The 24794-nt window shown below is 37.4% G+C and overlaps 11 protein-coding genes across 11 annotated transcripts; 8 read left to right on the top strand and 3 right to left on the bottom strand.

Annotated features, from left to right (window-relative positions):
- On the bottom strand, nucleotides 1-677 carry LOC104761575 (protein ENHANCED DOWNY MILDEW 2-like; the record flags this gene model as incomplete). The annotated part of the gene is given in 2 exon segments (XM_010484681.1): nucleotides 1-363; nucleotides 559-677. A coding segment is annotated over 1 exon segment (341 nt), but the record flags the coding sequence as incomplete, so codon positions are not given.
- Nucleotides 1064-5346, bottom strand: LOC104761576 (fimbrin-3). Its single transcript, XM_010484682.2, has 15 exons — nucleotides 5070-5346; nucleotides 4623-4792; nucleotides 4309-4482; nucleotides 3970-4205; nucleotides 3700-3871; nucleotides 3568-3606; nucleotides 3421-3489; nucleotides 3215-3331; nucleotides 2825-3036; nucleotides 2596-2748; nucleotides 2309-2508; nucleotides 2052-2209; nucleotides 1863-1959; nucleotides 1660-1751; nucleotides 1064-1544 (listed from the first exon to the last, which is right to left on the bottom strand). The coding sequence occupies exons 2-15, from the start codon at nucleotides 4707-4709 to the stop codon at nucleotides 1245-1247; spliced, it is 2106 nt and encodes a 701-aa protein (XP_010482984.1). The 5' UTR covers nucleotides 4710-4792; nucleotides 5070-5346; the 3' UTR covers nucleotides 1064-1244.
- On the top strand, nucleotides 6421-7187 carry LOC104761577 (putative lipid-transfer protein DIR1). The gene is given in 3 exon segments (XM_010484683.2): nucleotides 6421-6717; nucleotides 6720-6857; nucleotides 6938-7187. Coding segments are annotated over 3 exon segments (321 nt in total). The 5' UTR covers nucleotides 6421-6539; the 3' UTR covers nucleotides 6943-7187.
- On the top strand, nucleotides 7711-8384 carry LOC104761578 (putative lipid-transfer protein DIR1). Its single transcript, XM_010484684.2, has 2 exons — nucleotides 7711-8080; nucleotides 8187-8384. Exon 1 carries the CDS (start codon nucleotides 7765-7767, stop codon nucleotides 8077-8079), a length of 315 nt encoding a protein of 104 aa, XP_010482986.1. The 5' UTR covers nucleotides 7711-7764; the 3' UTR covers nucleotide 8080; nucleotides 8187-8384.
- On the top strand, nucleotides 8490-10582 carry LOC104761580 (putative lipid-transfer protein DIR1). Its single transcript, XM_010484685.2, has 3 exons — nucleotides 8490-8911; nucleotides 9004-9170; nucleotides 9245-10582. Exon 3 carries the CDS (start codon nucleotides 9922-9924, stop codon nucleotides 10237-10239), a length of 318 nt encoding a protein of 105 aa, XP_010482987.1. The 5' UTR covers nucleotides 8490-8911; nucleotides 9004-9170; nucleotides 9245-9921; the 3' UTR covers nucleotides 10240-10582.
- On the top strand, nucleotides 11586-12345 carry LOC104761581. Its single transcript, XM_010484686.2, has one exon. The coding sequence runs from the start codon at nucleotides 11735-11737 to the stop codon at nucleotides 12242-12244; it is 510 nt and encodes a 169-aa protein (XP_010482988.1). The 5' UTR covers nucleotides 11586-11734; the 3' UTR covers nucleotides 12245-12345.
- LOC104761582 lies at nucleotides 12644-14196 on the top strand. The gene is made up of 3 exons (XM_010484687.2): nucleotides 12644-12809; nucleotides 12907-13613; nucleotides 13702-14196. The coding sequence occupies exons 1-3, from the start codon at nucleotides 12774-12776 to the stop codon at nucleotides 14033-14035; spliced, it is 1077 nt and encodes a 358-aa protein (XP_010482989.1). The 5' UTR covers nucleotides 12644-12773; the 3' UTR covers nucleotides 14036-14196.
- On the top strand, nucleotides 14366-14934 carry LOC104761585 (putative lipid-transfer protein DIR1). Its single transcript, XM_010484691.2, has one exon. It carries the CDS (start codon nucleotides 14578-14580, stop codon nucleotides 14902-14904), a length of 327 nt encoding a protein of 108 aa, XP_010482993.1. The 5' UTR covers nucleotides 14366-14577; the 3' UTR covers nucleotides 14905-14934.
- Nucleotides 15187-15856, top strand: LOC104761584 (putative lipid-transfer protein DIR1). The gene is made up of 2 exons (XM_010484690.2): nucleotides 15187-15563; nucleotides 15671-15856. Exons 1-2 carry the CDS (start codon nucleotides 15209-15211, stop codon nucleotides 15682-15684), a joined length of 369 nt encoding a protein of 122 aa, XP_010482992.1. The 5' UTR covers nucleotides 15187-15208; the 3' UTR covers nucleotides 15685-15856.
- Nucleotides 15816-19172, bottom strand: LOC104761583 (sodium/hydrogen exchanger 4). Its single transcript, XM_019240553.1, is given in 16 exon segments — nucleotides 15816-15948; nucleotides 16113-16412; nucleotides 16508-16591; nucleotides 16696-16758; nucleotides 16884-17028; nucleotides 17182-17283; nucleotides 17370-17470; nucleotides 17613-17679; nucleotides 17807-17853; nucleotides 17934-18128; nucleotides 18211-18257; nucleotides 18356-18415; nucleotides 18497-18594; nucleotides 18695-18749; nucleotides 18752-18812; nucleotides 18908-19172. Coding segments are annotated over 15 exon segments (1596 nt in total). The 5' UTR covers nucleotides 19079-19172; the 3' UTR covers nucleotides 15816-15948.
- LOC104761586 (glycerophosphodiester phosphodiesterase GDPDL4) lies at nucleotides 20298-24430 on the top strand. Its single transcript, XM_010484692.2, has 9 exons — nucleotides 20298-20558; nucleotides 20814-21107; nucleotides 21346-21461; nucleotides 21561-22059; nucleotides 22175-22213; nucleotides 22320-22604; nucleotides 23021-23166; nucleotides 23271-23757; nucleotides 23849-24430. The coding sequence occupies exons 1-9, from the start codon at nucleotides 20411-20413 to the stop codon at nucleotides 24142-24144; spliced, it is 2310 nt and encodes a 769-aa protein (XP_010482994.1). The 5' UTR covers nucleotides 20298-20410; the 3' UTR covers nucleotides 24145-24430.

The raw sequence follows: 24794 nt of genomic DNA on the forward strand, positions 1-24794 counted from the left end.
GTAACCAAAACAGTTCTAATCAACTCCGCGTAGCTTTTCCTCGGTTCCTCAAGCTTAACCCAGATATTATCCTTGGTAAGAACAGAAACCTCAGGCCTAAAGTTAGAAAGGTCGAATCTCCAAGCTTTAACAAGCTTATGCAGAGGCAAAAGCCCATCACCAGATCTTCCTCTCAAGTATAAACCTAACGCACTCCCATCAACAACTTTATCCTCCCCAGTCCATTGAATTGGCAGACGCGCAAACGAAACAGGCTCTTTATCGTCATCTTCGAAATAGTAATTCGAAGCTGATTGAGGAACAGAGTAGTCTTCCTCTTCATCATCGTCAACGAACGCCATCAATCAATCAATTCCCCTAAACCTAGAAACGTATCCAAACAAATCAATGAAAAATCACAACTCTCTCATAAACCCTAAAATTCGAATTAGGGTTTGTCTTAGGAGAACAAAAGAAACACGAATTGGAGATAAAAAGGGCTTCAAAATAGAAGAATTGAGATGACGAAAAAGCCCCAAATTTAGAAAATGGAATTGAAGAAAGAAGTAAACTAAAAACCTTTTGAGAATTCTCGACTCCTGTGAGTGTGATTGAAAATCAAAAGAGAGAGTATGGATCGTCGTTGTCGTCTTCACAATGCTGAGAGAACTGTTTTGAGTTTTTTTTTTCATCGTTTTATATATTCGCGGCACGTGTACGGACGCCGATGTGTATGACGATAATTTTTAATTTCCCTTTTTCAAATAGTATAATAATAGGGTAACATCACTTCAGTACAAAATGGTCAACCCAAAGTATTGGTATAAAATGAAACCTGGCAAGACTGAAAGTGCCTGGCTCTTGTAGCTCGTATGGTCTGCGAAGGCACTCTAAAGTGCAACGCCTGACGTGTTCGATGCTCGAGCTAGGCACAAAGAGAGATTGAGAGAGACATTGAAAGCAAATCATCAACAACAAACACAACAATTAGTACAAAACCATTGGAGGTCTTCTAAAATATCTCTTTTTTTTTTCTTTATAAACCAAACAAAATAAATTTGCAAGTCAACAAATATTGTATTTAAAAAGAACAGGATTGACATTTTTTAGTGTACTTCACAAATGTTTCCTTTTTTTTCACTTTTAATGTTTCCCTTTTTAATAGTGGTAACAAATATAATTTTATTACACACAGACAGAGAAGATGTGAAAAATATTACAAAGCAACTCTGTTCCGGCAAAGAGTATGGTTTCTCTCACTCTCTCTATTCAATGACTGTTTCCTCTGAGATGGAGGTGATATCAGACATTATGTCTGCGTCATTGTCTTCTTCTATCGTTAAGCTCGATATTTCCCCGTTTAAAGAAGAGACTTCATCATCTCCCGTGACAGATGGAGCTGGTGAAGCATCAGTGCTCGTGCACGTGCTTGTGCATGTCGTTGTCGTGCTATAAGTCGATGATGAATCCGAACTCGAACTTGAACTCTCTGACGATGATGTTTTTTGCTGAAGGCTCCAATACATTATACTTGCCGTTAAGATTAATATCATCTTTTGATTCACCTGCACCACCAAGACATTTTAAAACCAGCTCAGGTTTTATATTTTTAATGTATGTTGTGTTGTGTCTGAATGAATTGTCAGCTGTTTCAGAAGATTTAGATTCTGTTCTTTTTACCTCGATGATATCTTCCGGCAACAAGAAAACCGAGCACCCAAGCTTTCTTGCTACACTGACAATATATGTTGCATTCAATCTCTTCTCATCTTCTGTAATAGTTTCCATAGCCAAAAAAGTACGGTTAAGTTAACTGCGGTTTAAGCAGAGGGTAGAGAGAGGAAGAGGTTCTATATATTCTAGTTAATGAGAGAGTAAAGGACCTGATTCACCCTTGGTGACAAGATTCCAGTTAACAACTCTTGGCTCAACTGCCCATAGAAGATCGAGGAAGAATAATCCACTTGATAGACTCTTATCCTATTTGAAGTTTTAGCAATACAGATTTGATTCAACATAAGCTTTTTCAGTTTATATAGTTTTGAGTTTTGATGGAAAGTAAAAGATGGAACCTTGAAGCTTTCGATCTGTGATTTCCGTCCCATGATTTTGACTTTCCTGTTTGCCCAGCTCAGGATTTCTGAGTCGGTCATGTCTTTTCCTCGTGTTCGAGTTCTCAGATTCTTGAGAAGTTGGAGCATATGCGTTCTCATCAACTGCCATAAGAAGCCTGAGACATATATATATATATATACACCCCCAGTGTTATAAGACTGTAGAGTATCTTGTCAAAATAAACAAATTGTAGTTAGCTAAGCGGAGTTATTACCGAGGATAAGCTTCTTATTCCCTTGAACTATGTCATTTCCAGCTACATTTACAAGCGAGAATCTCTTCTCTTTCCCAATCTTGACGACTTGATTGCAATTCTCTACTTTTCTAAACGGCATTTTAATTGGTGGTTTTGAAGCATGCTTCCAGTTAACTGATCCTGGATAGACCTTGTCGACAACTTCCAGAAGAATCCATCTGCATCAGCAATATTAAGTATTAAAAAACTTATGATATGTTTTAGGACCAAAAGCTTATAAATCATTTTCCATACCAAAGGCTTACCCGTTTCTAACATCTTCAAACACATTATTGACGTAACTCTCAATCCCAAGGCTGTTAATCCATAAGCGGTAACATCTTTCATCTCTACAACTCTGTAAATCCTCAGTCATCATCTCCGCAAAGGAGAACCTACCATCAGTGCTAAGGCCATTCCTGCAGGCACAGAGAAACTAGTGTGTAAGTACCAGTGCATAAGAGAATAATCTTATCTTTAATGATCTTTACCTACCTTTCGTGAAATATCTGTGCCACAAATGCTAGATTCAAATACGAAGACCCCTCAACTATCTCCTCTGCAGTCAAATACCGTTTGCAGTTCATTCTCTCTGCATGTTCGAGGACCATGTTTGCCCTTTCAAGATCATTCTCTGCATTTAGAGTAGCTGGATCGCAGTGCTCTGGTGCGAGAACATTGAGCAGGTAAGCATATGCCTGTGCGTCCTGCATAGTTAACCATCAAGATTAAGAAAAAATATCAAACATTTTCATAGCTTATGGTGGTGATCTTTTGGTTTTCCTATTCAAACCGATATTTGCTTCAGTGTGTTGGAGAAGATTACGTGTTAATTATCTAGAATGAAGCCAAATACCAAGAATTGCTACTTGGAAAGCCAAATACCTTCAGATCCGAAGAAAAATTTCCAACAGTTTTTTTGTAACCACCTTTCTTGAGATGGAAGTTCATCCATTTGAGTAAGACTTTCTCCGGGGGTAATCTCAAAAATTCTTCTATATCCTGCAACAGACATAAAATCGTAACTATTATTTACGACATGCTTATAGATTGGTCAGAAATTCACAAAGAGATTATTAGCAGGTCATTACATCGTTGTCTTCCACCAACTCAACAAGTTGAGGCATCTTCTTCAAACTAAGATCAGCGAGCAGTTGAATCTGCAGTTTCCAAGATTAGTTAGTAAATAATCAAAGCATAAACACAAAGGAAGATGCACATAGCAAACAAGTGTGGACCTTTATGAGTTGTGAGATCAATCCAAGCACCAAATGAGGCTGCAAAAACAATAAAACCTCTGTGGTCAGGGATCATAGATTTTCATCTCCAATATATTATGATTTACTGAAAAGTAAGCAAGCAAAACATACTCGTCCTTCAGCCAGGTCCTGAGTCCCAATATTAACCACACTGCAGCCAACAGCTTTCGCAGAGTTGAGACAAAGCGTGTGATTCTCATTTCTCTCCCATGGGTTAAGTACCCTTTTCGTGTTGATCGCTCGTTCATCTATTGTTCCAGGAACTGCTATGTTTATAAGCTTACTGTACCAAAAAAGGAAAAAGGGAGAACAAGTCAAACCCCCAGAAACCAAATGTACTAATGTTGAGACAGAAATACAAAGCACAAATTTGCACATTACCATAGAAGTACACCATCTTTCACAAGTTCATACAAATCATTGGAATCCGGATCTAAAGGAAGAAACTGCATCAAAAACGGGTCATCCCCAAGATATCTGTTGATGTGATGAACAAAAGAAGCCTTCTCTGACTGGTTTATGGTATGAAGAGTCGTTGTGCCAGCTTTAAGAAACGTAGATGAGTGCTTATGACCACCAGATTTATCAGCAGCTTTATCTCTCAAGCTTAGATATATCTGCTCACATTTTGTTGTATCAATCCAAAAATCACATCACACATCCATCAAAGAGATTCACAGAAAGAAACAAAAACACAACAGAGAGAAAGATCAAACTGACCTTGAGAAACGATTCGAAATCAAGATCATCGGTTTCATAATCAGAACCCAAATCTGGCAAGAGTTCTCTGATTTCTTTCTCTTTAAAAGCTGAACTAAGTGACTTCACCTTGACCAAAACAGACGGAAGATCCTCTAATGTAACCTTACCATTCTGATTCTTCAACGAACCAAACTAAAAACACACACACAAACCCAAAAAAAATATATATATATATATATATATATATATATATCCAGATCAAAACAAAGCTCCTCTTAAGATTGCATCTATGGGAAGTTAAAAAAAATGAGAAAGAGATTAACTTTATTTACCTTGGAATTAAGACTCCGAAGCTCGACTTGTGTAAGCTGACTTTGTAACCATGGATCCGAAACAATAACACCAACAAAACCAGACATCTCCCCGGTAACAATTCACGGGGGAAGAAAAAAAAAATCTCTTCAAAAATCAAACCTCTTCAAAAATCAAACCAATGTAGAACCTGCAAAAAGAAAAAATCAATGTAAGCTTCAGAAAGAAAAATAAAAATCAAAACTTTGAGATAAAACGAAGAAGAAGAAAAAAAAAAACAAATTTTTATCGATCCAAAGGTTCATACTTAAAATAGCAATGTCAGCTAAAAAAACATTACAGCAAGATTCAAAAGTTGGATAATTTAACAGTTTTTACAGATGGATTAGGAAGAGAGTAAAAAAAAAAACATGACTTTCGATTCGATAACACAAAATTCCAGAAATCTAGGAGGAGAATAAACAAACCCCCAATGTTATATCGAAAATGAGATTCTCTGTTTCGAAAAATCAAATCCAAAGTTCTGCTTTTTTTCTTTCTTATCGATGCAATGTTGGCTTTTTCGTCCAGGAAACTAGGGAAAGCAAGAATCAAACCGCAACAATGTGAACAAAAGAAGAAGAGAGATAGGATCGTTATTTGCTTCGTGTGAGAGCAAAGCGATGAAGAGGAGAGAGAGAGAGAGAGAGAGAAGGAGGAGGAGGAAAACGAGTTTACTATGGTTGTGAAAATTGAATGTTTCGTCAGAAGAATCGCGAGTAGGGTTTTAATTATTAAATTTATTTATATATATATACTCGCTGTCTGATGACGACATGTGGAACAAACGGTGGACCTCACGGTTTTAAAACGAACGACTTGTGTAGGTGTCGTCGTTTCTATATGTGGAAGAACCGAAGAAGACTAAAACCATTTTTTCTCTATTCACGTGGTTACATTTTCACATAAATTACTAACCATACTATTAGATAAGCTTGAATGATTTACGGAAGATATTTGAGATAGATATATTCTCAAGTGATCAAAAGTATTTATTGCAAAAAAAAAAATTTGGTTACTTATTTTTAGGAAGATTAGATTTTATGAAGGAAACAAAGATCTTCTCCACCGACTTTTTTTTGTTTTTCTTATATTTTGCATTTGTTTTTTTTTTATTTACAAACCCATGTGTGGTACGCACGACGGCCTACTAATTATATAAATTTATGTGATATTAAATTATCTTTTTGTAAATTTTGGTTTAACCGGTCATGAAATTGGTAACATTTGGTCGACGATATATAGTTCGAAAGAAAAAGTAGAGAAATTAGATAATCTTGATTCTTGACCATATAATTCTAGTTTACCTATCGTTTAAGATGTTTATTTTGATGTTTTCTTCATATTCATTATTGAAATATAGTATATCTTATTCTTGCAGGCTTCCGGATATAAATTCCCACTATATTAAGTATTACAAAATAAGAATAATTCAATCTTTTGAAAAAAAAAAAAAAGAGAGCACAACAATCACATTAAATCGACAAAATTATTTTTGTATTCATAGTTTTCCCATTAATAAAAAAAACATGAATTGATGTCATCAATAATTATGAAATGCATGTCTGTGCTAATGATCCATCTAATTAAAAGATGCAAAAAGGCAAAACAAACGGCGCCACATTGGTCACGCAAAGAGTTAAAATTAGACTCTTTGTCATTCACCGCCCAGAAACTATGGCATGCAATGTAACTGTGTTTTTTTTTTGTTTCAAACATTTGTCCCTTTGTTCACACATATCAACTCAAAACACTCCAGAATTACATCATCCATACTTATCTCTTTACGTTACGCTCTTAATTACTTACTACCTTTCAGTTAGCCTTTTTTAAGCTCGTACGTTATCATAGATATTTAAAGAGATGCCACAAGTATAGGCTAGGGTACGATCTAGAGAATGGGTAAGAACAATACCAAAACCCTTATGCAATTTGCAGCGTTTGCAATGGTTTTAACCGTTGCAACAATGGTGAAAGAAGCTACAAGCATGTCCATTTGTAACATGGACACAAACGATATGCAGAATTGTCGTCCAGCCATCACTGGAAACAATCCGCCGCCTCCTGTCGACGAGTGCTCGTAGTGGTTCGAGTCGCTAATCTAGAATGCCTATGCAGATTCAAGTTTTATCTCCCGATTTTAGGAATTGACCCATCCAAAGTCGCCGCTCTTGTAGCCAAATGTGGCGTTACAACAGTCCCTCGTGGTTGCCAAGGTATTTTGATGTGATTTATTGAGTTTTTTTACTAAGATCTTGAAAGCAAAGAAAGTGTGTAACGTTTTGTATTCGCGCAGTTTGAAGAACTTAGCCAAGACAGGTCTCGATGGTGCTGTAGACGTCGATCGCTGGATCTTGTCTTGCATCTGACTTCAAATATACAATGGTTTCTCTTTCTTTTTTTGGTCAAGTGAATTTACAATGTTCTTCTTTTTAGTGTTCTGTTCCAAATAAATCACAAACTAATAGTGATTTTAGATTCACCTTGTGTATGTAGAAGAACCGTGTTTTATACGTTAATGAAAACGGTAAAGTATTATCATAGTATCCAAAACCCACCATCACGCCTTTCCCTATAAAGAATCAAAACTCAAAAAAAAAAAAAAAAAACCAAGCGAAAAAAACTGAGAACTGTCCAACTTGTCATGATTATGAATCATAATAAATCTGATTGTTAACTTGTTGTGGTAAATTAGAAAGATGATTAACCGTTACTCCACTAGTAGTTGATATACAGTGTTACACAAGCTTTAATTTCTTTTAACTTTGGCAAAGTTAATTGGTTGAAATAGACTCGAGCAACTCTGTTTCTGGTGTTGTGATTTGCTTAACATGAAAATAAGACAGAATTAGACAGTCTTTTGATATATACACAGGAAAAAAAAATTAACGACTTGACAAGGACAAAATAAGATATATAAAAACGAATTAAAGCCATTAGTCAGGAAAAAGGAGCAAGTCCTGTATTTCAGCAGCCGCACTAACGACGACTTGAGCAACAAAAGACCTGTGAGTCTACGCTTTTACTAGCTCCCACTTATCATTAACATTTGCTATATATAATAAGCTCATTATACTGAAGAGTTTCACAAATCACAGAGTGAAGAGAAAAAAAGAAGAGAGAATGGGTAAGAACAACACCAGAAACCACATGCAATTTGCAGTTCTCGCGATAGTTTTAACCGCTGCAATAATGGTGAAAGAAGCTACAAGCATTTCCATTTGCAACATCAGTACAAACAACTTGAATAAATGCCGTCCAGCCGTCACTGGAAACAACCCTCCACCTCCGGAACCCGACTGCTGCGCAGTGGCAAAAACGGCTAACCTACGATGCCTCTGTTCGTACAAGGCTTTTCTCCGCAGATATGGGATGGAACCATCTAATATCAGGCCTCTTCTTGCCAAGTGTGGTATAAGTCCTCCCTCCTGTTTGTAAGGTAAGATATCAAAGTAACCGTTTGAGTTTGCTGTTTTTTTTTTTTTTCTGTAAAGAGAGAATAATCTTACGTTTGTTTTGATGTTTGTTCCTTTTGTAACATGCAGCTTGAAAAAGTGAGCTGAAGACAGACTTTGTCTTGCCCTGAAGTCTGTCAAGTAATAATATGTATTTTTGTGTTGTGCTGCTCTGATTCGAATAAATTATATACTTTGCAATGATTTTTCAATCACCCTTGTCTATTACTTAGATGAACAATGTCCTATACATATTAATTATGAGAAGAATAAAGTAATGTTTTTCTTTCTAGTGTGAAATCTTTATGTTCTACTTTAGTTTCTTGATTATGATCTTAAAAAATTGACTCTTTTTTTTTTCTATTTTTTTTTTTAGCAAAGAAAACAATACGTTGACTCCTTTATGCCTCTTCCCTGCAAAGAACCCAAATAATAATTGTTCAATTTTAATTTATGAAAGGAGAAAGAGGGCAAAAAAAATGCCAATAATAATTACCATAAGCTCCCACATGTGTAATTTGCAGACATTTCAACTCAAAAGACGACTTGACTACAAAGACTTGAGAGTCTTCAACCCATATCATAGGCTCTTTCTAGCTTTCACTTTAGCATTAACTTATTTATTATATAATAAGCTATTAAATTTAAGGGTTCCATGGTATCAGTCAAGCAAGAGGTAGACATAAAGAGAGAATGGATTAGAATAATACCAGATCTCTTGTGAAATTTGCATCTCAAGCCATAGTTTTCGCCTCCCTGGAGTTGATGGAAGAACTTACGAGCATTCCCGTATACGCCTCTTCTAGACAAGTGTGGTATTATAAACAGTCATTTTCCTGTTTTTTTTTTTTTTTGTAAATACGGAGATGTCTTACGTTTGTTTTGTTGTTCCTTGTGTAACACGCAGCTTGAAGAACTAAGCTAAGATAGGTCGTATGCCGCATACTTTGTCTCGACCCGCATATTTGAATAAAACAATGCCTCTGCAGATTCAAGTTTTAGGAATTGACCCATCTAAAGTCGTGGCTCTTGTAGCCAAATCTGGCGTTACAACAGTCCCTCCTTCTTACCAAGGTATTTTGATGTGGTTTTATTGAATTTTAATAGTAAGATCTTGGAAACAAATGTAACGTTTTGTATTCGCGCAGCTTGAAGACCTGAGCTGAGACAGGTCTCTATGGTGCTAACTATAGACTTCGCTGGATCTTTTCTTGCATCAGAATTCAAATTTACAATGTTTTTTTTTTATTTTTTTTTCTTTCAATTGATTATACATTGTTTTTCAGTGTTATGAACCAATCCACTTATTGACCATTGGTTTGGAAACTGATCTTTAACTTGGTGTGGTAAATTAGTACTAGATGATAAACTATTTTCTCAGTTGATATTGTGTTACACAAGCTTTCTTTTAACTCTGGCAAAGTTGGTCGAAGTAGACTCAGAACAGTCAAAGGAAAGCAACTCTGTTTCTGGTATTGTGACATGCGTCATAGATCTGTTTTTAACATGACAAGAAGACAGTCTTCTAATATGACACAGTCCTCTAACGACGAGAAGCCATTATAGTCACGCAAAAGGAGCAAGTCCTGTATTCAGCAGCCGGAGACTAAAGTAAAGTCTCCCACATTTGTCAGTTTGTTTTATTACACGTTAAACTCAAACGATGACTAGTCCAAAAAACAGACCCGTTTTAGTCTACGCTTTTACTAGTCTTACCTATACTTATCATTAACGTTGCTAATATAATAACCTCATTATACATTTAAGAGTTTCACAAATGACAATAGAGTTGAGAAAGAGAGCGATAATATAAAGAAAAGAGAGAATGGGTAAGAACAACAACGGAATCCACTTGCAATTTGCAGTTCTCGCGATAGTTTTAACCGCTGCAATAATGGTGGAAGAAGTTACCAGCCTTTTTATTTGCAACATTGACACAAACAACTTGACGAAATGCCGTCCAGCCGCCACTGGAAACAACCCTCCACCTCCGGGACGGGACTGCTGCGCAGTGATCAAAGCCGCTAATCTACAATGCCTCTGCCCGTACAAGCCTTTTATCTCCAGATACGGGTTTGATCCATCTAAGGTCAGGCCTCTTCTAGACAAGTGTGGTATAAACACTCCTCCCTCCTGTTTCTAAGGTGGGAAATCAAAGTAACCGTAAGATTTTGCTGTTCTTCCGGTAAAGACAGAGATGTCTTCGTTTGTTTTGTTGTACCTTGTGTAACACGCAGCTTGAAGAACTGAGTTGAAGACAGGCCGGTATGCCGCATACGTTGACTCGACCTGAAGTCATGTCTTTTAGTGTTGTTATTCGAATAAATCACCACTTTGCAATAATTATTCAGTCACCTTATATATCTATAAAGAAGAACCATTTTCTATATATATATTAACGAAAAAAATACTGGCTTTTCACTAAGTCAATTGTGTACAAATTAATTTCTTGTTTACCAAGAAACTCGTCAAGAAATCAAATCATAAAAAAACTGTAAGATTTATGATTTATTTGTGAGACAGATTTATTTATTTTGTTGAATATGATAATCAGATTTATTTTTTTAGTCAATTGTGAGACAGATTTATTTTGTCTCCTTTTCTGACTTTACTAAAAATTGTTTAATTAATTTGTTGATGTACCGCAACGTCCTTGAAGTCTCTTCACGTCTTCTAAGCAACTAGTAGTAAAACAACAAACTCCTTTCCAAGGAATATAAAAAACCACAGAACATCCACGATCATTTGCATTTAGTTATATTAATTTAAAAGTTCAAATCTTCATTCTCATAAACCCTAACAAAGTGGCATGATATATTCAGTTCAAATCTTAGTGAAGAACTCACGACACCATTTAAAATTACTAGTTTTGATGATATTCAACCAATCATCTCTCTGACCAAAATAGAATATGACGGTCAAAAAAACAATATAGAATATAACGTGGGATAAGCTATATAATCAACCCTTTAAGAAAAAATAGTAACTATATAATTAAGAAATCTGTTAAACAATTAATGAGGATACTTCATTAACCTCAGTTTCCTATGTATTATGTAAAAAAACATAAAGTAAAGAGAAAAGACATTGATATTGAATGCTAAAGGGTAATATTTGTTACAGTTTACTACAATATAAAAAATGCAATGCAGAGTTGGTGCTTGACAAAAGAAAAAAAAAAAGTTGGTAAGAAATAAACGCATGCAGTAGTAAAATTGGGATGGGCAAGTGTACGCCTTTATTAAAATTCAAAACACAGCGTCTTTAGAAAATATGTATATATGAACAACACTTTTAATATATTTTTTAAGAAAGATGCAAAGCCGATTTATCATATGTCAAATTCTTAATAAGTAATAATATTGTATGACATAGTTGTTAATGTGATCCTCTTTGACTTGTGTTTACGTCACAACTGCTACAAGTGTCAGTCGTCTCAACATCATTAAGTGTAAGTAATGTTCACTCTTATTATTTTTTTCTCTCACATCATCACTCTGTTTTTGTTTTCATTATGATGCAGAACCGGTAGTAGTAGACTACTTTTTCAAGTTGTTAATATAAGGAAGGTAGTGGGTTGTATCTTCCTCTTAACGGAGAGAGAAAAATCAGAAGAAACAAAAAAATCAGAGAGAAACATGAAAAAAAAATCAAAGACTCTGAGTGGAATTGCTAAGACCGAGGTTTCAAGGTCCTACGGTCGTGTCGTGGCATCAAGCCAATGGTATTCTACCATTCCTTCTTCAAAGGACCAGGATCTTGAAGAAGAAGAAGAAGAAGAGCATGATGAAGATGAAGGCTCGCTCAAAAAAGAAGAAGATGAAGATGAAGGCTCGCTCAAGAAAATGCAGTTCATTCCTTTCCCCAAGGGCTACATCGGCGGCGGCGGCTTTTTGGTCAAGAAGAAAGAGGAGACTGACAAATCCACTGGCACCGAGTCCTCCTCTTCCTCTGCTAAAGGGACCGACATGAACTACAACTACGGAACAAACGGTGGGAAAAGCTACGACAAAAGAACCACGTCCAACAGTGATCAAGACGGACAGGGGACCGAGATACCAGAATACGGTGGCTGCAGCGGTTGCCCAGGATGTAGCGGTGGCTGCCGTTATTGCTTTGGTTGCGATGGCTGCCAGTACAAGTTTTAATGTGTGTTTCCTAGATTCTAGTTGTTGTTGGCCTAGTTGGCTAGTTGGCTAGTTGTTAAATGTATTGTTCTGTACGTTATCATTATGTGTGATCCCGGATCACTGATCCGTCTAGTAATATTATTTAACTAAAGATAAATCGCATTATATATATGACTCCTAGAAACAATATTCTGATCCGTCTAGTTATATAACAAAGTCAAAGCAAATATATTTCAAATTTTGTACTCGTACATAGTCATTACATGGGATTGACTTGTTACAATGTATATCCAAACAATAAAAAATCAACTTAAAACATAAGACTTTTAAATGGGCCTGAAGAAATTAAATGCGTGAAGTTGATGTATATTGAGTATTGACAATCGATATGGAAGATTTCCATTTCTGGGATTTCGCATCTCGAGTTCATCGAGGGAAATGGAAAAGACAAAAAAACAAATTTTGGAAAGTTTTCTTATTATAAGAGAGAAGAGCAATTATTAGGGTTCTTTGGAGTTTGGACAAAGGAACGAGGAGAAAGACAAAAATGGCTCTGTTCTTCAGCCGAATCTCGAAGCTCTCTGTAAGATAGATACTCTCCCGAACCTTCTTCCTGTGTTATACTTTCTTTGATTCTTGGGTGGTTACTCAGTCCGGTTTTGGTTCATGGAAATTGACAGGTACGCAGGTACAATGCTCGTTTTTTCTCATCATTGCCTCAGTCACCATGTCTGGTTCTGGGCACTAAGAAGTTGCGAGAGTCTCCAGAGGAGGGGATAATCATGCATCAAAAGTTATTCTACCCGGCAACGAAAAAGACAGTGTACAGCAAGGAGAAGAAGTATCCCAAAGAGCTCGTTGGCAAAACTCTTCTGGGAGCATCTCAAGGTTGGGGAATTTCTTGGAAGGACCTTACCTTGCATCTCACGGATCTGTACAAGCCGTGTGTCTCATCTTCAAAAGTCATATCACTACCTCCACTTGGGCTCGAGTATAAACCCACAACCCATGCCACGGAACTGTCTCTCTCTTCTTCTGATCCTGTCCAAGACGACTTTTCTGTGGCTGCAAAGTTCAATGAATATCACGTAAGTGTCTGCAGGCCTCGTTGGGACTCTGAGTGGACTCACATCGGGACCGCTTACTCTCTTTTACCAGCCTCTAAGCTCATGTTTTCCAAGAGAGACCAAGCTTTCCACTTTACCAGTTTTAAGGGTCTCTACATGGGTTCTCTGTATCTCAACAACTACAAAGAGATCAAGCATAAAGAAATACGCCTAAGAAATATGCCTAAGATTCCACAGGCAGGTTGGGAGATGTTGGATAATTGTTCCATGACCAACCACTTAGTGGAATCTTCCTCTGGTGAACTTTTCTTCATCAAGTGGTATGTATTCTTTCATTAGTAGTTTAGCTACTTTTGAATCAATCAAGGCAGAGTAAAGATATTGAGCTACTTGTTTTCCTCTGTCTAGGTACACACAGTGTATTCACCAAGAGGAATTTGTCCACAGCAGTACTAAGCGGTTCATGGTCTTTAGGCAAGATGGGATGAGCAAAGACTTTTGTTACACTGAAGATATTGGAGATCTCTGCATCTTCCTTAGTAACAGTGAACCCTTCTGTCTCTCAGCAAGCTTGTACCCGGGGCTCAAACCTAACTCCATCTATTACATTGGCCCTAGACATGGTTGTTACGATCTAGCTTCTGGCACGAACCGTCCCTTCCCTTTTGATGAATTTGGCAAACCCTCGCGGGTCAGTGCCCCTTACTGGATCTTTTCGACCTCTTCTCCGAGTTCTAACTAGGATCTAGATCTGCCTTGTGTTTTGTGACTTCAATTGTTCCTTTCTTGATCCTTCTATCAGTTAGGGTTTGTGTGATTGAAGATTTGGATTTTAAATTATATATATTAACGTTCTCTGGTGTTCTGTTTTTAAATTCCTTGTAATGGATTGAGTTAAAAAATCCCTAATGCATCATAGTATGTCACAAGGCTGGCAAAATGCAGAGGTGCTTGTTAAGTTTCAAACAACATAAAGATCCTTAAGGTCGTTTCATTTTCATTGGCTTGTTCTTACATGACAAGAGGGAAGTCTATTGATTAACGAGGACAAGACTCGATGAAACGACCAAAAGCCATCAGACCTATATCTCACCAAAAGTCTCCCACATTTGTCTGTTTGTTTACACGTTTAACTCATACAGCAACTTAAAAAAAAACCGTGACTCCACGCTTTTACTAGCTCCCACTTAACGTTAACGTTGCTATATAATAAGCTCATTACATTTGAGAGTTTCACAAATCAAAATAGAGTTGACAGGGAGTGAAGATAAGAAAAAAGAGAGAATGGGTAAGAACAACACCATAATCCTCTTGCAATTTGCTGTTCTCGCGATAGTTTTAACAATGGTGAAAGAAGCTACAAGCATTCCCATTTGCAACATCGACACAAACGACTTGGAGAAATGCCGTGCAGCCGTCACTGGAAACAACCCTCCAGCTCCTGGACCGGACTGCTGCGCAGTGGCCAGATCCGCTAATCTACAATTCCTTTGCCCGTACAAGCCTTATCTCTCCAGTTTCGGGATTAACCCATCTAAGGTCAGGCCTCTTCTAGCCAAGTGTGGTATAAACAGTCCTCCCTCCTGTTTCTCAGGTAAGCAATCAGAGTAACCGCAGGATTTTACTGTTCTTTCTGTTAAAAGAGAGGAAATCTTACCATAAGCTCCCACATGTGTCTGTTTGCAATTTGCAGACCTTTCAACTTAAAGGACGACTTACTACAAAAGACTTTAAGAGTCTTCAACCCATAACATACGCTAGCTTTCACTCAAAAGACGACTTAACTACCATTTCAACTTTAGTGACGACTTGACTACAAAAGACTAGAGACTCTTCAACCCATGTCATACGACCTTTCTAGCTTCCACCTTAGCATTAATTTGTTTATAAAAAAGTTAACAAATTTAAGGGTTCCATGGTATTAGTCAAGAGAGAGGTAGACAAAGAGAGAATGGAAAAGAATAATACCAGATCCTTTCTGAAATTTGCAGCTCTTGCAATAGTTTTGGCTGCCTTGGTATTGATGGAAAAGCCTACGAGCATTCCAGCATGTAACATCAACGCAAATTATTTGGAGAATTGCCGTCCAGCCGTCACTGGAGACAACCCGCCGTCTCCAAGCAAAGAATGCTGTCTAGTCCTCCAAGCAGCCAATCTGGAATGCATCTGCAGATCCAAGTCTTACCTCCCCGTTTTAGGGGTATACCCGTCTAAAGTACAGGATCTTCTGAGCAAATGTGGCGTTACAACAATCCCTACAGCTTGCCAAGGTAAATCAAAGTACCATGGAACTATTAGAAACTGGTAGATTAGTAGGATCCGGATATTAAGTAAAGAAAGACTCACGTTTATTTTGTTCTTCTTTCTGTAAACGCAGCTTCAAAGAACTGAGTTGGAGATAGACCGTCTGAATTTGCTTGATCTTGTCCTGCAACTGATCTGAAGTCTCTTATTTACAATATATCTTTAAAGTTCTGATCCGAATAAATCACAGACTTGCAATGATCTTCAATCACTTTATGTATATAGAAGAACCATATACATTAACGAAAACGTTGAAATATTGTTTTATAGCTACATTAACTATCCTACTTTCTTGATTATCCAAAAAAACTAAACTCATCATGTCCTTCCCGCGGAGGTCTCAAAACTATTCTGAAAAAGAAAAACAGAGAATCGTTCGCTTATCATGATGAATATTGTAAGCATCTCTACCCGGACGTACTTATAAATTCGGTTACACATTCTTGATCAGCCGAGGTGCCTTTGCTGCAAATTATATTTTGAGTAGTAACTTGTAGTAATAATAGAGGGCATACCTAGCATTCTGGTTGGTTTTCTCGACGAGGTCCACCGAAGATAGGCCTCATGTATTTGTCATCGAACTTTCTCCAGTAGCGGTGAATGGTGTACACAGGTTGTTCCATCAGAAGGGAGATACTATCTTTAGCTCTATTGAAGTTTGTGGAAGCAGACTCGTCAAACGAAAGAAGAGGAAGCGTCGCATCTTCCTTCGGGGAACCTGGCTCAGTGCGGTTACCTCTATTTCCCGTGTTGTTGTGACTTGCATCATGAGGAAGCAGATAGTTAACAAGTGGCTTTGTGAGGAAACCAAAGACCTGTTTCGTCACATGGCAAAGAAAGTCTTTTGATCTTTAAGCGGGTAGAAAACTTTGAGCAGGGCCACATACTAAGGAAGTTTTATTTGTTTTACCAGTGTAGTAAAGAGGACAACAATAGTGGTGTTGGTGACCATGGCAGCATTCACAGGATCCAACGTAACTCCGGAGTATGTGAACTTGCCACATCAAACATATACCAAAATGAGATATAATGGAAACGTTACTAATATAATGTAAAAGAAATATTGTAGAGATCATATGAATGTGCAAACAGAAAAACCTGCTTGAAAGCCAGAGCAATTGAGACAGCACCCCGCATAAGCCCCGCCCACCAAATGATCACCTTTAAAGTATACAAAGAGCGAACTTTACAACAGAAACTTTGCCATTCTCAGGTCATTCATTCTAAGATTTTGAGCCGAGCTGTAATGCTTCTGAAAATAAAACTGAAAGAAGCAAAGGCTAAACCTGATGCTTAAATGTGATAGACTCGTTTCTTTCAGTGTGTCTATTCATGAAATTTGTTAAGACTGAGAGCGGAAACACAAATGCTACTCGTCCAAGCAATACGAATGCGGTTATGACACTAGAGACACCAAGAGTACCCCCAACACTGCAAGAAGATGATTTATATTATTTCTTTATAAGGAAGAGATTTCAGCACTTGCATGTCATCACCACAGCTTAAGAAACATGATGAAGAAATAGACGAGGTTCATATCATAATGCTGTGTTTTGTTTTGACAGAACGTCCTAAACGCTATACCTTAAGCTGCTTGTCTTCCACTTTGTAACATCAAGAGCATCTGTTCCAACATACAAAAATATGAATGTCTCCGCAATAAAGGACATCATCGCAAAAACATGCCTGAAAAATAGAGATGAACAGTCAGACAAAAGCAATTCCTGCAAATTGAGTTTCAGAGAAATTAATATAACTGTCTGAAACATTGCCTGGAAGTGATTCTTGAACTTTCTGTCACGTTATATGATGCATAATGCGACATTAAAACACCACAGAAGAAGACAGTGAGAATCCCGCTTAATGAGAAGAGCTGCAAGAGAACAAGAACATAGAGTTAAAACATAAAAATGCTGAATTTTAAAATCCAAATGAACACTTAAAAAGTATGAGTCCAGTCTTTGATTCAAGTTGATTTTTAACTAGTGGTCTATTGCAGTAATGGAGTATATTACCTCAGCCAACATATATGAAAGGTAAGCCATCAAAACCATGATCGCCAGTTCGCGTGTTGTTGAATGTCTGTGAGCAACCATATAATTAACGAAATCAGCATAAAGGCACATTTGAAGCATGCAACTGAACTTATTGACAGCAATCAAATTAAGGTTGAGATGACAAATTTTCAAGTTTAGTGTACTATTATTACCTTCCAAAATACAAGGTTTTAAGGACAAAAGCTGTTACTAGCCCCACCTGCAAGACATTCAGGTTTCTAAGAAAACTCATGATATGCTTCAAACAGAGTAAAAAAATACGCATACTCAATAGCTTACAGCAATTCCGAGAATTGTGCTTGTGGAGAAGAGGTACAAAAAGTTTCCAAACACTTGCAGAGCAGTCCAACCGTTGAGGCTTTCAAAGTGAATCTTTTGCACGGCATTGAACAGTACTACTGAAGTTGCATCATTCACCACTCCTTCTCCAAAGACTAAGCTGTATAGCAATGGTGTTTCATCTTGATGAAGAATCTGTAAAAGTTAAGATGCAATGTTAAAACATAAACAAGCTTGAAAAGGAGTGGTAAGACAAATAATCTTTTAAATCAAGAACCTGTAGAGTGCAAACAGTATCAGTGGACGAGAATATCGTTCCGATGGCTGAATCAAGACAAGAAATCATCCACTCATAAATTGGAAAGTAATAAACCATCTTAACAAAACGATGGAAAGAAACATAGTTCAGTGAGAAATGTCACCAAGATAGTCTCTAGCACTCAACCCCTTAAATCCCAACTTGGGGAACAGCCACCAAGTCCCTGGTTCAGATTATAAAATTGTTAACAGCAAATTTGGAAACACATGGTCAATTCAAGTCATACAAGGATGAATTCTTTTACCAAACGAAATAATGACAGTAGAGATGAAAACACCAATCACCCCAAAGGACATGATGGTTAAAAAGTTGTGAAAAAACTTCTTTTTCTTGACTTGGAATCTGCACCACAAACCAAACAATAAAAAATCATCACTCAAGTCTCTCCATCAACAACACAAGATAGTAACTCAAAACGAGAGTAAGCTAGCAGCTTGCTTACCCAGCATTGAAAATAATAGGAGGAAGAAGGTAAATGAAGAAGAGCTCTTCATCAACACCAAAATATGAGAACTTTTTCCTTTACTAATAAGCAAAATCACAGTCCCTGATACTGCTCCCTGGTTACAACAAAAACAAAAGCCCAAAAAGCTCAAAACTTTGTGTAACCTCAAATCGAAAAAAAAAATGCAATTTTTATTTTAAGAAGACTTACGACTAAAATGGCGGTAATGGATTCATTGACCCATCGGTTCTCTTCAAGCAAGTGGCCGATAACTAAACAGAGACAGAGAATAGCTATGAAAACTGAGATTGGTATCACCTGAGGATGTTCAGCTGCCAGCTCATTCGTCGTCCATAAAAACTGTGTAATTCCAACACCCATTTTTCACAAAACTTCGTCGATGTTGATTCGTTAACAAACCCTAATCGCAAAACCAAAACAAGGCACAGAGAACGATAGAGACAGAGAGAGAGAGGGGAGAGAGTGAAGTGAGAGATTTGAACTGCGATGAAGAAGGCGGTCGTTACAGGTGGCGAGGAGACGAAAGACACGTGGCATGTTTCCCAGTGTCACCAGACTGAGTAAACGTGAGGCTTTTTGGAATTATACGGCACCGTGGGCTTTTATTAAGGCCCAAAACTAAATGTTAATAATTAAAGTTTGCAATATTCATCATTTTTTTTTCTTTTTTTCTAAAGAACTATTCTTGCTGCGATTCACAAGATCATCAAGTTCACTGTATAACCAGTAAACCGTCTATAGTTTTGCTAAAACCAAGACTGGTTAAGTCACGCACGGCAGCAGAACGTGACCGTTTCGTTTAGCGCGTATTGGGATGATGGGATGATGTGATGGTGACGGGTGAATCTTGTTGCTATCCTTTAGTTTCAATCGATCTTCCACTCCACCGCCATCAGCAGTTGAGCACCAACCAAGAAAGCAAAAAAAATCACTAGCCTATAACATTACATAACATGGCCTCATATCCATATTTTTTTTATATGGTGGTACAACACAAAAGTTGATACAGGTGTATCGCAATTGCATGCATTATATAGTGTGTACATGCTTGTTGTTTATAGCTGGTTTTGGAAATAAGTAGTAGGTCGTTTATAATGGAAAATATAAAGTAGGTCTTAGTATTTAATGTAGAACGCATTTCTTTTATTTAATTTTATTAAAAATTCTAGAACATTATATATGCCTAATTATTGGTTTCTACTTTCTACAACTTTTTTTTCTTCTACTTTCTACAACTTTAATCAAAATAAAAAATATTCTCTAATTTAAAATTGTGACGTATAACTAAAAAAAAATTATTAAATAGTTGCATGGAATTTAAACTCTTTTTTCTAAAGAGAAACTCAAAGTTTTTTCACTCCCAAAAATTTTCTGTCTGAATACGAAAACATAATTCTAGTTATTTTTTTTGGCAGCTAATTAGAGATTTATTACTAAAAACACACACATTTTAGACTTTTTAGTTGATATGTTCTTTCAAGCAAACATGTCAAAAAAAAAAAAATGAAAAAGTACAATAAAGGTCTTTTTGTTTTCCCTTTTTTAAAATAATCAACGATCAATATATATAAATTCGAATCCCAGAAACCAAAAAAAAGCTCTCTCTCTCTCTCTCTCTCTCTCTCTCTCTGAGTAAATCTCGTTTAGTCGAAGTTGGTGAAGTCGCCGCCGGGACAACTCTGGTGTACCGATATGACATACATGCGCTATAATCCAAATCCAACAATGCATGGTTTACAAGCTTCAAAGTTTCTACTTTTAGCTCTTCTTTTGATCCAGTTGCTGCTCTCTACTCAACTCGTTGCTCAAAGATCTAAAAGTCCATGGCAGACACTCACTGGTTAGTTCTCTTCTATCTTCATCTCCTTCTATTTCTCTTTTTTCTTTTTCTTTTTCTTTCAATGCCTTTTATTGTGAATTGAAGAAAACAGAACAAAAGGTGTTTCCTTTGTCACTGACTTTGATTCTTCAAATTTGGGGGTTTTTCTGAGCTTCATCTTTAGAAAAATCGAAGCTTTTTGTTGTTTTCATGGTTTTTTTATTTGCTATTTTGGTTCTGTTTTTGAATCTTTTCTTGATTTGTCTATTTTTGTAGGAGATGCTCCTCGTATCATTGCTCGTGGTGGGTTTTCTGGGTTGTTGCCAGATTCAAGTCTCGATGCTTACAGTTTTGTAGGGCAGACTAGTGTGCCTGATGCTGTTCTTTGGTGTGATTTGCAACTAACTAAAGATGCTTTTGGGATTTGCTTCCCTGATGTGAAGATGATGAATGCTTCCAATATTCAAGAAGTTTACCCTAAACGGACAAATTCTTACTTGCTTAATGGAGTCCCTACTCAAGATTGGTTCACCATTGATTTCAGTTTGAAGGATCTCACAAGCGTTTTCTGTAAGTTCAACGTCTCACTCTCACTGCATCTTTTTGATCTTGAGTGTACATTCTAATCCCTTGGACTATTGCATTTTCTAGTTTTAGAAATATCATATGTTTTAGGGGATAGTTTTCTGCACATTTGATCCAATCTTTATAGACTCAATTTGAGTTGAGAATAGTTAGATTTGCTTGATGTTGTTCATTAAGTTGTACCTTTCTTGTATTTTCATAGAAATCATTTTCACCTGTGCAGTGATCCGAGGAATATTATCACGATCAAATGCGTTTGATGGAAACAGTTACACGATATCAACAGTTCAAGATATAGCTACGCAGTTGAAACCCCAGAGTTTTTGGTTAAATGTTCAGGTAATTCGTATGTCAGTAATAAGTTTCTTGCTATTTTCCTATTTTATGGTTGCAGTTTTAAATCTCAGCTCACTTTAACATGGCTTCTCTTTTATTCAGCACGATGCATTCTATGCGCAACACAATTTGAGCATAAGCAGCTTTCTGCTATCAGTTTCCAAAACTGTGACTATTAACTATCTCTCATCCCCTGAGGTGAATTTCTTTCGGAATATTGGTAGCCGTTTTGGACGCAAGGGGCCAAAGTTTGTGTTCCGTTTTCTTGAGAAAGATGATGTTGAGGTGTCAACCAACCAAACCTATGGATCTCTTGCGGGGAACCTAACTTTCATCAAGACTTTTGCTTCAGGAATTCTTGTTCCCAAGTCTTACATATGGCCGGTTGAAAGCCAATACTTGCTTCCCCATACATCTGTTGTTCAAGATGCTCACAAAGCAGGATTAGAAGTATATGCATCAGGTTTTGCAAACGATTTTGATATTGCATACAACTACAGTTTTGATCCATTGGCTGAGTACTTATCTTTCGTGGACAATGGGGATTTCTCCGTGGATGGCTTGCTATCTGATTTTCCACTAACCGCATCTTCGGCTGTTGGTAAGTAAATCCCTTTCTTCTGTATCACATTCACTTATTATATATTTGTTCTAGTATTGCTAGAGAAACTACAACCACTCAAGTTAAACCATTCTTCACTTTTCTTATTCCTCAGACTGCTTCTCCCATCTTGGAACTAATGCTTCGACACAAGGTATGTGAAGAGTTGTTCATATGTGTTTTACTGGCTACATTATTACTACCATGTCACAGTAACTAACGGTTTAAATTTTTCATCTTCTATATGGTTCATGTCACAGTGGATTTTCTTGTTATATCCAAAAATGGAGCAAGTGGAGACTACCCTGGCTGTACTGACTTGGCCTATTCAAAGGCTATCAAAGATGGTGCTGATGTTATAGATTGTTCTCTTCAAATGTCATCAGACGGGATTCCGTTTTGCTTAACTTCAATTAATCTTGGGGAGAGCACAAACGTTGTCCAAAGTCCTTTCAGAAACCGCTCTGCAACTGTTCCTGAGCTCAATTCACTTGCTGGGATATACAGCTTTAATCTGGCATGGTCTGAGATTCAGACCTTAAGACGTAAGATTTCCTCATAATTTACTAAGTTTGTCTTCTCCTTTTGGCATTCTCACTCTAGGCAGTGTGTTGGTCTGGTAGATCCTTGAAACCTTTCTTTCATGTTTGAGCACCTATGTTCCTATTAGACCTGATGATAATAATTAAGGGAAGAGAGAAGCTCCAAAAGTGTTCTTCGGATAACCGAGTTAGCTGCACAATACTTCTTTTAGGGTGTCCGCAACAGATTATTATTCGTCTTCTAGTTATTTAGGGGTTACAAGTAGATGCAAAATAGTGTTTTGTTGCAACTTCATACGTCCCTTGATAAGAAAAACGTAATATGTCTGTTATTATTTGTTGACGTATATGCATCTATCTCAAAACCAGTCTTATCTTTTAGATGTCATTGAATATGCTCTTTCCCCATCTGTCTGCAGCTGCCATTGAAAACCCCTACAACAAGGACTTCAACTTGTTTAGGAATCCAAGGGAGAGAAGTTCCGGGAAGCTTGTTTCACTTTCTGATTTCTTGAACTTGGCAAAGAACTCAAGCACTCTCGTCGGTGTTTTGATCAGCGTGGAGGTAAGTTCTACAATCACTTTTAGACTTTTATCGATTTATTAGCATAAACATGATCTTCCTCATTTACTGTAATGGTTACAACGATTATGATTTGCTGGCTTCAGAATGCATCTTACCTGCGAGAGAAGCAAGGGCTGGACGCTGTTAAAGCAACTCTCGATTCACTCACGGAAGCTGGTTACAGCAACAAGACAACAACCACAAGAGTAATGATTCAGTCAACTAACAGCTCAGTCTTGGTCGACTTCAAGAAACAGAGCCGGTATGAGACAGTATACAAAGTGGAAGAAGCCATCCGCGATATCCTAGACTCTGCAATAGAAGACATCAAAAAATTTGCAGACGCTATTGTCATCACAAAAAAATCAGTTTTCCCAAGCAGCCCAAGTTTCACCACTGGACAAACCAATCTAGTGGAAAGGCTACAGAAGCTTAAGCTTCCCGTTTATGTTGAAGTGTTCCGGAATGAGTTTGTTTCTCAACCATATGATTTCTTCTCTGATGCAACCGTAGAGATAAACTCGCATGTTACTGGAGCTGGTGTCAATGGAGCCATCACTGAGTTCCCTCTCACAGCCGCAAGATACAAAAGTAAAGTGAAAACCAAAAGAATGGCTTAAAAAGGTTTACTGTTTCCCATAACGTTTTAAAATTTTTGATTGTTTTTGATGTTCTTTCTCAGGGAACACGTGCTTGACCCGCAAAGACCCACCTCCTTACATGATCCCAGTTCAGCCTGGTGGCCTCTTAACCATCGTAAGTCCTGCTTCTTTACCTCCAGCCGAAGCACCAAACCCAGTTTTCACAGATGCTGATGTCACCGAACCACCATTACCTCCGGTCACAGCCAGAGCCCCAACCACCACCCCTGGACCTCAAACAACAGGTGAAAAAGCTCCCAACGGACAAACCCGAGTCACTCTATCTCTTCTCCTCTCTGCATTTGCTACGGTTATCGCCTCTCTTCTACTTATGTGATCACACTGATCCGATCACCCGCACCGCTAGGATTTTCTTTGTGAGGTTTGACTCAGTCCTCATAACTTTTTTTCTTCCTCCTAACAGTTCTTGGGGATTCTTTAAAGTGATGGGTTTCTGTTGGGGTTTTGTCTGTTCATATTCTTTCTTTTATCTTTGTTAATTTAAAAACTCTTGGACGTAAATTTGTATGATTGGGGGGTTCCATTTGTTGTTGTAACATTATTCACTGTAACGTTCTTATAAACTCTTTCTTGTGTGTGCACCATTATAGTTTTTATGAAGACTTTATGTTCTTTCAGCACATCACACACACACAGTATAATATTGGTGTCTTAAACGTAAAGAGTTTAGACTAATTACGGGATCCAAATAAAATAAACTGGGCTTTTTAGTCTAAGCCCTTATGACGTGAGACCAATTAAAAACTAATTCAACACATATCTTGAGATCCTCCGATGAAGACGGAGATTTTCTGGGGATGTTTCTTTGTGATCATTGGTTCTGTTTCTTTCTTCGGAATCGTCTTTGCAATAGCCATGGCGTCGAATGATAAGCACTACTACTGTTTCTTGGTTCCTTTAACTCTACCGGTTATAATGGTTGCTGTGTACTTTCATTGGCTTAGCATGAAGCTCTTCAAGCACGCC

This window comes from Camelina sativa, chromosome 18, assembly GCF_000633955.1.
Source record: "Camelina sativa cultivar DH55 chromosome 18, Cs, whole genome shotgun sequence".
Classification (NCBI taxonomy): domain Eukaryota; kingdom Viridiplantae; phylum Streptophyta; class Magnoliopsida; order Brassicales; family Brassicaceae; genus Camelina; species Camelina sativa.

What these genes read in the sequence shown, in the direction of transcription:
- LOC104761576 (XM_010484682.2), bottom strand. Translation starts at nt 4,709, where the DNA reads ATGTCTGGTTTTGTTGGTGTTATTGTTTCGGATCCATGGTTACAAAGT. An exon ending in TGATCTCACAACTCATAAAG is followed by an intron (nt 3,490 to 3,567) that starts GTCCACACTTGT and finishes TGGAAACTGCAG; the next exon opens with ATTCAACTGCTCGCTGATCT. An exon ending in GCACAGATATTTCACGAAAG is followed by an intron (nt 2,749 to 2,824) that starts GTAGGTAAAGAT and finishes CTGTGCCTGCAG; the next exon opens with GAATGGCCTTAGCACTGATG.
- LOC104761578 (XM_010484684.2), top strand. Translation starts at nt 7,765, where the DNA reads ATGGGTAAGAACAACACCAGAAACCACATGCAATTTGCAGTTCTCGCG.
- LOC104761580 (XM_010484685.2), top strand. Translation starts at nt 9,922, where the DNA reads ATGGGTAAGAACAACAACGGAATCCACTTGCAATTTGCAGTTCTCGCG.
- LOC104761581 (XM_010484686.2), top strand. Translation starts at nt 11,735, where the DNA reads ATGAAAAAAAAATCAAAGACTCTGAGTGGAATTGCTAAGACCGAGGTT.
- LOC104761582 (XM_010484687.2), top strand. Translation starts at nt 12,774, where the DNA reads ATGGCTCTGTTCTTCAGCCGAATCTCGAAGCTCTCT. An exon ending in GCCGAATCTCGAAGCTCTCT is followed by an intron (nt 12,810 to 12,906) that starts GTAAGATAGATA and finishes GGAAATTGACAG; the next exon opens with GTACGCAGGTACAATGCTCG. An exon ending in GAACTTTTCTTCATCAAGTG is followed by an intron (nt 13,614 to 13,701) that starts GTATGTATTCTT and finishes TCCTCTGTCTAG; the next exon opens with GTACACACAGTGTATTCACC.
- LOC104761585 (XM_010484691.2), top strand. Translation starts at nt 14,578, where the DNA reads ATGGGTAAGAACAACACCATAATCCTCTTGCAATTTGCTGTTCTCGCG.
- LOC104761584 (XM_010484690.2), top strand. Translation starts at nt 15,209, where the DNA reads ATGGTATTAGTCAAGAGAGAGGTAGACAAAGAGAGAATGGAAAAGAAT.
- LOC104761586 (XM_010484692.2), top strand. Translation starts at nt 20,411, where the DNA reads ATGACATACATGCGCTATAATCCAAATCCAACAATGCATGGTTTACAA. An exon ending in TCCATGGCAGACACTCACTG is followed by an intron (nt 20,559 to 20,813) that starts GTTAGTTCTCTT and finishes CTATTTTTGTAG; the next exon opens with GAGATGCTCCTCGTATCATT. An exon ending in TGAGATTCAGACCTTAAGAC is followed by an intron (nt 22,605 to 23,020) that starts GTAAGATTTCCT and finishes ATCTGTCTGCAG; the next exon opens with CTGCCATTGAAAACCCCTAC.